A 14,196-nucleotide genomic window follows, 5' to 3' on the forward strand; every position below is an offset into this window, starting at 1 on the left:
CTTCAGTATTTAAAGAATACTCTGCCGCGGACCGAATTTGTACGTTATTTGAACGCTGAGATCGAATTTCCCGCATGCATAGTACCAAAACGCCACGCGGGTTGGCCACGGATATTTCATTTCACTTACGTTGTACTTCAATAAGCAACTACATTTTATAAAGTTATATGTTCTCTTCTGATGTAAACAAAATTTCATTTTGAAACGTTTTTTAAAAGACCGATTTAATAAACAGTGACACTCCGGTTTTCTTTATCATTCGTGGTTGCCCGTCCATTTTTTTCTTTTTTGTACAGTCGGGTTGCAAAGACGATTTTCTGCATTTGTTTCAACTGGAGCCATGTAATTTTTTCAAATCAAGTAATTATAAAAATTATTTTTATCCGTTTTCCGTGTCATGTCTCATTAAATCAAAGACTTATAATGTACAATTATAGCTCTTTGATTAAATGCAGTGACCATTTGTTTGTTACCGTGATCAAACATAGCCTTTTGAAATTAACCATCCGTCGGATTCTAAATAAAAGAAGTGGATCCCCGTCGAAATGATTTGGATCCAGTCAGAAACGTTAGGAAACCAGTCAAAAATGTTTAATACACCGCAGTCGGCTGTCTGCAAACATTAAAGGATGTGCCGCGCGAGCACTGATTGCGTCACACGCTAATTACGGACCGATTATCAAAGTGACAATCAGACCGATTGACACGTTTATTGATTATCTGAAGGTGCGACCAACAATTTCCTACTTGGCAGGTGATCGTGTATTGAGATATCAGACCGAAATTTATACTTTTCTCCATTTTTACGGGACCGATTTTTTTCGTTTTTTCACTTCACGAATCGGTCTGAAAAGTCAAAAATCGGTCCAAAACCGACAAACCGGCAAATTTTCGAAGCCCTGCTCACAGGATTAAAATTTATACCGTCATTATTGGCAAAGTGTGGCGCATAATTATTTTGCGTTTCAAGTCTTTGACGTCACTCATGTTAAAATAGTGATGTAATTTTGAAAGTAACGATCGCACGCACTTTCAGAAATGATGACATCAGATAAGTTCGCGGCGCAGAAAGTATTAAAAGTATTATGTCGCCCTTTCTTTGAATCACTCGCCAAACCTTCCTTAAAACGTTTGTGCCACGTAAAGACAAGTGTCAAGCTTACATTTGCCTGACCTCCAGAATTTTCCACTTCCCGTTTTGTTCGTGAAGGAGTCATACCGCAACCTAAACAATATTTTATTAATACTTGCTGCGAATACTTGCCGCGAACTTATCCAACTTCGAAATTTCTGAAAGTGCGTGCGACCGTTACTTTCAAAATTACATCACCATTTTAAAGCAAGTGATGTCAAAGACTTGACACGAAACACAATTACGTGTCAAACGTTGCGATTAGCGACGATATAAATTTTAATTCTATGAGATGTATATCGGGTAAGTTACACCAAGTTACACGAGCTTAAATTGAAGCCGCTTCTTTTTGTAGGAGGAAAACTGAGCGTGCGCCGACTAGCAATGACTGCCGTCCATTATTTAAAGAATACTCAAATAATATGAGAGGTATTTAATTTTAAACTATATAGACCTGTCGAGTACACATTGAAATACCATCAGTTAAAATAACAAGAGGACCATGATGGTCCTGAATCGCTCACCTGTCCCCACATGACCCAGTTTTGAACTGAGTATGACGTCATTTTTTTTATTATTTGACATAGTGACCTAGTATTTGAGCTCATGTGACCCAGTTTTGAACTTGACCTAGATACCGAGATAAAAATTCTGACCAAGTTTCATGAAGATCCGTTAAAAAATATTGGCCTCTAGAGAGGTCACAAGGTTTTTCTATTATCTGACCTAATGACCTAGTTTTTGAAGGCAATTGGCCCAGTTTCGAACTTGACCTAGATACCATCAAGGAAAACATTCTCACCAATTTTCATGAAGATCTCATAAAAAGTACGGCCTCTAGAGAGGTCACAAGGTTTTTCTATTAACTGACCTAAGGACCTAGTTTTTTAAGGCACGTGATCCAGTGTCATACCTGACCTAGATATCATCAAGGTGAACATTCTGACCAATTTTCATGAAGATCTCATAAAAAGTATGGCCTCTAGAGAGGTCAAAAGGTTTTTCTATTTTTAGACCTAATGACCTAGTTTTTGACCATACGTCATCCACTTTCGAACTTGACCAAGATATCATCAAGGTGAACACTCTGACCAATTTTCATGAAGATCTCATGAAAAGTATGGCCTCTAGAGAGGTCAAAAGGTTTTTCTATTTTTAGACCTAATGACCTAGTTTTTGACCATACGTCATCCACTTTCGAACTTGACCAAGATATCATCAAGGTGAACATTCTGACTAATTTTCATGAAGATCCATTGAAAAATAAGGCCTCTAGAGAGGTCACAAGTTTTTCTATTTTTAGACCTAATGACCTAGTTTTTGACCGCACGTGACCCAGTTTCAATCTTGACCTAGATATCATCAAAGTGAACATTCAGACCAACTTTCATGAAGATCCATGGAAAAATATGGCCTCTAGAGAGGTCACAAGGTTTTTCTATTTTTAGACCTACTGACCTAGTTTTTGAAAGCACGTGACCCAGTTTAAAACTTGATCTAGATATCATCAAGATGAACATTGTGACTAATTTTCATGAATATCCATTTAAAAATATGGCCTCTAGGGAGGTCACAAGGTTTTTCTATTTTTAGACCTACTGACCTAGTTTTTGACCGCACGTGACCCACTTTCGAACATGGCCTAGATATCATCAAGATGAACATTCTGACCAATTTTCATGAAGATCCATTGAAAAATATGGCCTCTAGGGAGGTCACAAGGTTTTTCTATTTTTAGACCTACTGACCTAGTTTTTGACCGCACATGACCCACTTTTGAACATGGCCTAGATATCATCAAGGTGAACATTCTGACCAATTTTCATGAAGATCCATCGAAAAATATGGCCTCTAGGGAGGTCACAAGGTTTTTCTATTTTTAGACCTAATGACCTAGTTTTTGACCGCACGTGACCCAGTTTCAAACTTGACCTAGATATCATCAAGATGAACATTCTGACCAATTTTCATGAAGATCCATTGAAAAATATGGCCTCTAGAGAGGTCACAAGGTTTTTCTATTTTTAGACCTACTGACCTAGTTTTTGACAGCACGTGACCCAGTTTCAAACTTGACCTAGATATCATCAAGATGAACATTCAGACCAACTTTCATACAGATCCCATGAAAAATATGGCCTCTAGAGAGGTCACAAGGTTTTTCTATTATTTGACCTACTGACCTAGTTTTTGATGGCACGTGACCCAGTTTTGAACTTGACCTAGATATCATCAAGATGAACATTCTGACTAACTTTCATGAAGGTCCATTGAAAAATATGGCCTCTAGAGAGGTCACAAGGTTTTTCTATTTTTAGACCTACTGACCTAGTTTTTGACCGCAGTTGACCCAGTTTCGAACTTGACCTAGATATCATCAAGATGAACATTCTGACCAACTTTCATAAGATCCCATGAAAAATGTGACCTCTAGAGTGGTCACAAGCAAAAGTTTACACACGGACGCATGCACGGACGGACGACGGACGCTGCGCGATCACAAAAGCTCACACTGTCACTTTGTGACATGTGAGCTAATTATTTCATGCGTCGCTTATTTTCGAAATGATAAAAAAAGTTGCGATTTTCTGGGACAACCCTCGTATATATATGACAACCACTTAATTCATTTCCTCCTGATTATCTTATTATTTAAAGAGAATATCACTTTCATTTTGCACAAGATCAATTCTCTTATTACCAATAAATGCTAATTAGTTATTCAAATTAATACAGTCTGCATTTTCTTTAATTTGAAAAGTGCATGTATCTAAGATGTTGACATAGCTAAAAACTATAAACTAATCTAATATAGGTAACTGCATTTTGTTTATATTTAGATAAACTGTACAATATAAAACTTTGACAACTGAAATGAAATGAAATAATTAATCCTGTAGAAGAAACTGGATGATAATTGTGCATACAGGGTAGAGATGTACTTTAAGATAGTGAAACATGGCTTCTCCAGCATCCATGACTCAAGCATCCGGGCTTGCTTGAGCAATTCACAACGGTTTAACTGTTCCGGGTCAATGTGACCTTGACCTTTGGCCTACTGACCTCAAAATCAATAGGGGTCATCTGCTGGTTATGACCAACCTCCCTATCAACTTTCATGATCCTAGGCCCAAGAGTTCTTCAGTTATCATTCGAAAACCATTTAACTGTTCCGGGTCACTGTGACCTTGACCTTTGACCTACTTCCATGATCCTAGGTCCAAGCGTTCTTGAGTTATCATCCAGAAACGGATTGGTCTACAGACCAACCAACATCTGCAAAACAATATACCCCTCCTTTGAAGTGGGGCATAATAATATGATATACCGGTAACATCCTGCCCCCTAATATTTTGATGAAGAATTGTCTTGAACAATTGCCAAGGACAAAACTGGATGACAGGGGGAAGTCTGCACATCATCCAGAATTAGAGCGTATCAATGTAGAATGGGTTACTGAACATCGGAGAAGGAGCATCGCTGTATCAACTCTAGAAATCCATCTACAAGCCAAGATGACAGCACAGTAAATGAACCTTATTGGTTTCAAAGCATCGATTAACTGGGTCGTAAGATTCATGCGAGGACATCCCTTACAGAAGCAAGCCTCTGTGGCGTACATGCTGCGTATTTGCTGTGTATATGCCGTGAACACAGTAGTACGCCAGAGGAGTACATTTTACATACACCGCATGCCGCGTACTATTTCGACGAGTACACAGCATGTACGCAGGAGGTCACTAGTACACTTCAAGTACGCAGCACAGACTCTGAAAATTTAAGGAGTACACTGCATGTACGCAGGAGGGACTTGTACAAGAAAATAGTACACTGCATGTACACCGCAGATACTTTGAAATTTGTGCAGTACACTTCATATACGCGGGAAAGACTTGTACAATTTCTTTTGGCATTTATACTTAGTTTGTTTTTTTTATAAGTGTAAACATCATATACGCAGGAGGGACTTGTTCATTTTCTTTTGGTGTTTATACTTTGAATTTTTTTAGGTAAAAGTCTGAAGTACACTTCATGCAGGAAGGATTTGTACATTTTTTTGTTTGTTTTGGAAGCAAGAACTTGATTTCAGAGTAACTTTTATCTTAATTGATTACCGGTATTCTGAACAATGAAAATGAAAATTTGCCAAACTATTTGCAATGTTCATTTGTGAAGCTTACATCTTAGTGATTTCTGAGCTGCACCTTGCATGCAGTGTAAAAATATATTCTTTTTCATTTTGAATTAATCCTGGAGCTTTCTAATTTGGATAATTGAAAAGCCTTATTTGAACTTCGTTGCATTACATTTTGTAATACATGAAATAATTACCAAGATAATGCCTCAACAGCGCCTGAATGAGAAGAATTATTATAGCCCTCACTGTTATTTGAATACTCTTAAGCAAAACACCATTCTATCATGTTTTATAAAGGCTTTAATGCTCATTATGTTAACTCATTAAGGCCTCACCAAATTAAAAAGTTGTTCATCGGATTTGCCGCTCGTATATTTTCAGAACGTTTTTGGCTAATAGTGCTCGCCCCATTGGAAAAAATCAATCCAAATTTTTTTGGTGCGCTACTTTTTACGGACGTAAAAGTATATAAACGCTTATATAATTCCAATCCTAGATTGTTCTCAGATGGATTTTAATCAAAATAAATACATACTACACACATATCGTCTATAATAAATCATAACACTTATATTTAGTTGCATTAAAGTTGTTTCCCCTTGATGCAGTTACGCCATTTTCTTCAAATGTTTACCAAATTTACCAAGTTTCATTGAAATCTACATTGTAAAAAACATTCTATTCGTGAAAATGTTACGAAAACTGTGATTTTCCCATAGACTCACATATATATTGGCCATTATGAAAAATTGCCTAATGTTCAAATTTTTCAAATCAGTTTAGCAAAAAATCAAGCACACGACCCGATCTTTTTTATTTGCTAAATTTTCTAAGTATGTTCTGAAGTTTAAGAAAATTCTATAGTGTAGAAAAAATTTCGATCCTAACATGAAGAACTACCTTAAGACCCACTCTGACACCTTTATGGTTTACTGATTAAATATTCAATAAATAAGCTGAAATAAGAGCTATAAGGATTTTTCTAACAAAAGTACCGTACTATTTACTTGCTGTATGATTTACTTTCTTCCATTCAAGCTACAACCCACCTGCTTAGTTCAATAGGGAGCGCACAGATCTATGAATTGTGGGGTCCCGAGTTCGATCCATGGGTGGGCTGTATGTTCTCCACAACAAGTTGAGAAAAGACAATATGTCTGAAATCATTTGTGCTCCACCTCTGATTCATGTGGGGAAGTTGGCACTTACTTGGGGAGAACACATTTGTACTGGTACAGAATCCAGGATAACTGATTAAGTTAACTGCCCGCCATAACATAACTAAATACTGTCGAAAAGCAGCGTTAAACCCAAAACAAACAAACAAATCCATTCAAGCTACTGTTATGGTTTCTCATTAAATTACAGTTTCAAGCAACATAAAACACATAGTCTATGCAAGAAGGAAAAAGGACTGCATGTATACTAATAATTAAGAACATGAATAATGTACACTATAAAACACTCTTTTCATTACAATGTAACTACTTAATTATAGTTTTTTCCTTCTTCAATCAACAACATTTATTGATCAACACCTTGAAAACTAATCACAATAAAGTTTTATTGTAATAAAAACATCCAATAGGTGATCAAGGCTTTCTGGTAAATGCACGTACCGAGTTTTTTCCGTAACTTGACAGTGACTTCAAATGGGTCTGCAATATTTACTGGTCATAAATCATTTAGGAAAACATAGCATTTGAACATATAAACTAATAGTTTAGTAAGCAAAATAAAATGTTAACATTTCCTTGGTAAGCAACTGGTTCACTCGTATAAAGTAGCAAACATGTTTATATCGTACTGCTCAACTGTAACATTTCCCAGACAAGTAGATTTATAGATTTAAAAGGCTGTAAGACTTCACATGGTCAAAACAGTGGCATACTATCACTAAGCAGCCTTGTCATAACTTTGGCGCTTTCCTTTTGCAGTTCCTACAAAATGAACATTACAGTTTTCAATAAAACGAATGGGGATAATATAAGTAATATCTATGCATAATAACAAAACATTACCTGGAAAATGTGAAGGTACCAAATGGAACTGGTAAAGTTGTGACACACTTAGCCATATTGGACTGTTTGGAAAGCTGGGGTGTACCAGTGTTGAAGGTTATGGAGTTTTGGCAGTAATGAAGCCAATGTTGTGACAGTTACTGCAGAGGGTGTTACAGGCCATCTACTGAGAGTAAATTCAATGCACTCACAGTGTTTTATTAGCTCTAAAGTGGCAAATACAATTCCCTACATGAAAGATTACCAAGAAACACTTAATAGATTATCATTCTTCAAAGCAGCAAGCAACATGGCTAAGGACTTATCAGATATTCAACCAGAGGTTTATGAGGAGAGATAGAGGCAGTATACAGACATTTGGACTCACTGACAACACTGTTAAGCACACATAGATTCAAAGGAAAAAAGGTTATTCTAAAACTTTGGCTAACAGTGACTTCATCTCCACTAAATAATTACAAGAGGGCCAAGATGGCCCTAGGTCGCTCACCTGAGAAACACATCATAACAGTGTAAATATGTTTCCCAGATGACCCATATTTGAACTTGGCCTAGATTTCATCAAGGCAATCATTCTGACTAAATTTTATGAATATCCAGTGTAAAATGCAGCCCCTATTGCATACACAAGGTTTTCTTTAATTTGACCTGGTGACCTAGTTTTTGATCCTAGATGACCCATATTCAAAATCAATCTTGATTTCATCCAAACAAATATTCTGATCAAATATCATGAAGATTCGGTGTAAAATGCAGCCCCTACTGCATACACAAGGTTTTTCTTTGATTTGACCTAGTGACCTAGTTTTTGACCGAAGATGACCCACATTCGAACTTGACCTAGATTTCATCAAGGAAATCATTCTGACCAAAATTCATGAAGATCAATTGAAAAATACAGCCTCTATGGCATACACAAAGTTTTTCTTTGATTTGACCTAGTGACCTAGCTTTTGATCCCAGATGACCCATATTGATAATCCTGGATTTCATCAAGGCAATCATTCTGACTAAATTTTATAAATATCCAGTGTAATATGCAGCCCCTATTGCCTACACAAGGTTTTTCTTTAATTTGACCGGGTGACCTAGTTTTTGACCCCAGATGACCCATATTTAAATTTGACCTAGATTTCATCCAGACAATTTCATGAAGATTCGGTGTAAAATGCAGTCTCTATTGCATACACAAGCTTTTTCTTTGATAAGACCTAGTGACCCAGTTTTTGATCCAAGATGACCCATATTCAACCTTGACCTAAATTTTATCAAGGCAATCATTCTGACCAAAATTCATGAAGATCAATTGAAAAATACAGCCTCTATCGCATACACAAGGTTTTTCTTTGATTTGACCTAGTGACCTAGTTTTTGACCCCAGATGACCCATTTTCAAACTTGGCCTAAATTTCATCAAGGTAATTATTCTGACCAAAATTCATGAAGATCAATTGAAAAATACAGCCTCTATCGCATACACAAGGTTTTTCTTTGATTTGACCTAGTGACCTAGTTTTTGACCCCAGATGACCCATTTTCAAACTTGGCCTAGATTTCATCAAGGTAATCATTCTGACCAAAATTCATGAAGATCAATTGAAAAATACAGCCTCTATCGCATACACAAGGTTTTTCTTTGATTTGACCTAGTGACCTAATTTTTGACCCCAGATGACCCATTTTCAAACTTGGCCTAGATTTCATCAAGGTAATCATTCTGACCAAAATTCATGAAGATCAATTGAAAAATACAGCCTCTATCGCATACACAAGGTTTTTCTTTGATTTGACCTAGTGACCTAGTTTTTGAAACCAGATGACCCATATTCAAACCTGGCCTAGATTTCATCAAGGTAATCATTCTGACCAAAATTCATGAAGATCAATTGAAAATACAGCCGCTATTGCATACACAAGGTTTTTCTTTGAATTGACCTAGTGACCTAGTTTTTGACCCCAGATGACCATACATGTGATACGTCCCGATTGTCCGGGATTGTCCCGGAAATTACATACTCGTCCCGGTGTCCCAGACAGTCTTAAAATGTCCCGGAAAAATAAAAATACAGGAACAAATGAAAACAATCCCCCAAAAAACTTGTTTTTGTCTATAATTTGTTAAATTTTACACAATAAACAGTCCCCGTTGTCACATTGTTTATTCCTAATCACTTTATGCCCTCGAGCGGGTGAGCGGGACACGTGTTGATTAAGCCTGCTTTGATCACGCGACGATCTTTTGATGACACTGATTAAGTTACAGTCAGTTATTATGATGACCCTGATTAAGAACTGACAGGATTATGCAATCAATAACTGTTTTATGATAGTTAAATTAGTCGTAAATCACTTTGTTTTGAGCACGTTGGCGGTAAAGCTACATGTAGCCTTTATGGAAGAGATTATTGAAAACGGTCAATTAAACGATAATTATTTTAAAAGGTTGTAATTATTTAAGATCTAGATCGATTGTCACACATATTTTAAATTAAAATGCTGAATGCCTTTGCCGACCGACCCATGAAAATTGACCAGACTCCAAATATTTTATATTGTCGATTTTATCTACAAGATTTATTTTATTCCTTTAAGGATTCATTTAATTATTAGATAAATGTTTAAGCTTTAGAATGATACCAAATTAGCAAGAATCTAAATCACGATGACCAGGTTGATTCTTCGTATATAGTAAGTCTCCTAATTCTGTTCACCTCGGGAACGCAATAAATTCACGTGTCGAACTATAGATGTATTACCCGTATACATGTATTTACCTCCCTTAGAAAGCTAGACGACATTTGCCGCAAATTAATACAAGCGAGTGAACAATGTTTAGTCTCGGGAAACTACATGTATATTATGATATTTTTGCATGAAACAGATGAATACCAATGTGACGGTGTATGTCCCGGACAAAAGGTAAAAATCCCAGAAATTTTAACTCAGAATCCCGGAAACGTTCTGAAAAATTATGGCATGTATGCAGATGACCCATTTTCGAACTTGGCCTAGATTTCATCAAGGTTATCATGCTAACAAAATTTCATGAAGATTAGTTGGAAAATACAGCCTCTATTGATACACAAGCTAAATGTTGACAGACGACAGACAGACGCCGGACATCGAGCGATCACAAAAACTCACCTGAGCATTCTTCAGGTGAGCCAATAAATGGATATGCTGCATAGAACTTTGACTGGTTCCAGAAATCTAATTTGAATGTATCTATGGTCAAAGTGTCAGTGAAGCAGTGTTTAAGAAACTTAAAACAACATATGCCTGAAAGAAAACTAGCTCACCAGACATACCTTGAACAACTCACTAATAGTTTATTTATTTATTTGGGTTTTACGGCGCACCAACACAGTATAGGTTATATGGCGCCAAACAGGACTACAAATTTTGGTTCCACATCTCATTTACATCGAAATAAAAACATGAGGTATGGTATAAAAATTTGCATACCTGCTGGAATCACAGAGTTACTGCAAAACCAAGTGTTGAGACCCTATTAGTCGCCTCTTACGATCATGCAAGGGTAAGGCAGTGGTTCCAATTCTTTTCATACACAGATCGTCCCAGAACCACATGGGGCCACTTACTAACAGATAAGACCTGAAAACATACTGATGGTCAAAGGCAACCACATAGTGTCAAAGTGGCAGAGAAATATCTACACTCTGAGAGAGATTTTTTTGACAGTTTAGTATGGAAATTGAATGACACTTTGCCTGCCAAAGGCAGCAATATCATCTATGCTTTTGAGTGCTCAGGCATGAGGCTTTTGTCACTTCTGTCTACAGAGGATCTTGGTGAATGGAGTAGTGAAAAACTGGTTGCTCTTGTTGACCAATTTGGAAAGAAACAGGTGCTAGAGTATGGAAGGAAAAGTAGCAGTGCTGATCCCATTATTGATGCAGAAGCTAGCAAGTCACTGGAGAAGCGTTCGAAAACTTTTTAACATAACATAATCTTGATTGTGTTACGAGATTTTGAGTAACTTTTTTAAAGCTACATGTATACCAATCATGTCCCGTACTTTGAGAACTGATAAAAGTCCATCCATATATCTTTTGCATCATTGACAACAGAGATGCTATATGCCAGCTCACTCTAGCCTTTTGATGAAACACAATTGTGAGATAACACATGGGAAAGACAGACGGCTCGCAAATAATTCAATATCAGATGTTAGTGTGTTAACTACAGCGGAAGAACCAACTATAAAATCTGTTGTTGGCGAACAACCACACACAACGAATAGCTTACTGCTACGAAGGGTATAGCAGGGTGGAACAAGTATGCTTTTTCATAACACTTTGAACTTGTTTTGTAGGTGTACACTTGATCTGGATCTCCCAGTAATAACAGACAGAACTCCAGCTTACACAATCAGTAATCAATAAAGTAAAATCTATCTTAGTGACACCTGAAATAACTGCAACTTACATAATTTATTGGCAGAGGTAAATGACCACATCCTTACCATAATATACTGCAAAATCATTTAATTTTGTAAGTACACATGTAAAAATGTAAAATGTATAATGGAGTTCTTGGCTCAAAACCTCTGAAAAAAAAACAACAAAAAAAAAAAAAAAACAAAAACAAATATATGTAAAAAATATCTGTACTCTTTCACTTTAATATACAGAGGTTTAGCTCTTGAGAAATTCATTTACTAAGAAACTCTTAAACAGAAAGGAAATAACAAGGTATGGTGTTCTTAATACAGGTTTTATTGCATACATAGAAAGTTTCATTCATTTATTTACATGTATTTAGCAGCTGAAGCGTTAATGTAATCAATTAAAGGTAATAAATGACATCTCATCCTATTCATCTAGGCTATCATTAAAATACATTTGTTTGCGGTAACATGATCTACCCATGAAAATCGCTGCGACCCAACTTTTTTTCCTAGCCAGTCAGACGATTTTTTCCCCTATACGACTATATGCAAAAAAAAATTCCCTACCTACCTACCCACACAAAGAACTGGGTCGCGTTACCGCAAACAATTTTTTGACTACGGCCTGTTCCTGTCAATGTGTGTTATACCTCTAAAACAAATGTGCTATACAACATTTATGCCTTTTAAAGCATATTTTTGACTATGACAAGGTCATTAACCCTGATCTGGCTGTGTGATATCTCTAATAAAACCTCAGGTGCACATGCTGAAAAATATTACTGAAATGTTTCATAACACTGGGTCAAATACTTTTTGAGATACATGGGACACAAACTTAAGCCCTTTTTATGCATATTTTTGACTAAGTAAAGGGCCATAACTCTGGTCTGGCTGTATGAGATCCAAATTAAAGCCCTGGTGCACAACTTCCTGCACTGAATAACAATCATGTTTGATGACTCTAGGTCAAGAACTTTTTGAGATATGAACCATCCAGTGACAATCCAAAGATTATAACACTGTTAGGGTTAGTGTTAGGTTAACCCTTCAGTACCCCCGATTTCCACATAACAGCTAATGTTCCAAGACTAAAATTGTAATAAGTATAAGCTTCAACAATGCTACATGTTTTAATTAATTAAGGAGGTAGGTTACCTTGATATTTGTAAGTACGCATGTCCAACCGGAAGCTAACGTGATGATTTACGACGACGTTTACCACAAACTAAATGTGTTTGTATATCATTTCTTCTGGAAGTTAATCTTGAACCTGCCTCCGATCTTATGTTTAATGGTTTAATAATGCAGAAATAATGAATGAATTGCCGCAGAAACGCTTCAAAACATTGTTGCCTTAAAATGACGTCATTGGCGTCATGACGTTACGTGTCAGTTACCGCGCAAAATTAATAGCTTTTATTTTGAAAGTACGTTATTCTGTGCTTTTTCTTTATTTGAATTATTTTTAAACAGCCACTATTTGCTGAAATACTTTTTATTAGTCTTTTGCTCTGAAAAATGATCAATATTTTGCTTCTTTTATGTAATTATATTGAAATGTTATGCGGAATGTAAGAAAATGGATGATGGTAACTGATGTGATTGGGAATATAGTTGGCTGAAAGGTAACTTATTACGGTCATTTACAAATAAAAATTGGGCAGTTTGATTTGTTATACCTATTTCCCAGTTTCCGTTGATAATTTGTTACTTAAATACTAAAACTAAGCTCTAAAATTGTTCAAATTTCAGTATAAAATTGTGGTGTCTTGAATTAAATTGATGTTACCATGGAAACGAAGCCGTGACCTATATGTCTAATTGTAAAATTCAAAAGCGTTGACACTGGTCTATTTAAGGAACACAGCTTGGGTTTTTTATTTTCATTTCAACAATATCCATGAGAATAATAGCAGCATGCAGAACGATTTTCAATAAAAATGTCAGACGACGGGCACTGCTGTAAGTATTTTAAGCTGTGAAATTTGTTAAATTAACTGCAATTCATATGAAAATATTACTGACGTTAGAAATAAGATGTTTTAAAGCTACATTAACAAGAAAGATAATTTTATATAATATTTTTTTTATAAGAAATTACGATAAAAAGCAACATATAAGCTATTTTAAACATCTCTGTTGCCATGGTTACTCTAAAATTTAAGAAAAATCATATTACCCAAATATTCCATGTTGGTCAATAACAGAATGGCACTGAAGTCGTCGAAAAACCCGTTTTCATACATAATTTTTTAAAAAATGAAAGAAAATGCGTTACCATGGAAACACGAGCCCGCGACATATACATTTTAAGCTTTTATTAGAAAGCTAATGCGCATACTAGTAAAACTATTAATTATGCAGACTTCTACGGATAACAATGAAACCAAAATACACTGAAAAGTGTTAAATATCCGTATTTTCCTTCTTCTTTCTATATAAAATACCTTTAGAGGGTCATGTATTTCAAACCTGGATAAAAATTGTACTT

At 35.9% G+C, this 14,196-nt stretch overlaps 1 protein-coding gene across 3 annotated transcripts in view; it reads right to left on the reverse strand.

Annotated features, from left to right (window-relative positions):
* Window positions 1-14,196, reverse strand: part of LOC123528918 (aminomethyltransferase, mitochondrial-like) — a 51,769-nt gene that overhangs the window by 18,367 nt on the left and 19,206 nt on the right. Inside the window, exon 9 of one of the 3 annotated variants that reach the window (XM_053521502.1) lies at window positions 6,254-7,210. The exons of the other annotated variants lie outside the window; for them this stretch is intronic. Coding sequence (XP_053377477.1) covers window positions 7,167-7,210 — 44 coding nt within the window. The 3' untranslated portion in view covers window positions 6,254-7,166. Of the gene's footprint in view, window positions 1-6,253; window positions 7,211-14,196 lie in introns of those variants that run through there. 3 annotated transcript variants of the gene reach the window in all.

Source organism: Mercenaria mercenaria, chromosome 13 (assembly GCF_021730395.1).
Source record: "Mercenaria mercenaria strain notata chromosome 13, MADL_Memer_1, whole genome shotgun sequence".
Taxonomy (NCBI): Eukaryota; Metazoa; Mollusca; class Bivalvia; order Venerida; family Veneridae; genus Mercenaria; species Mercenaria mercenaria.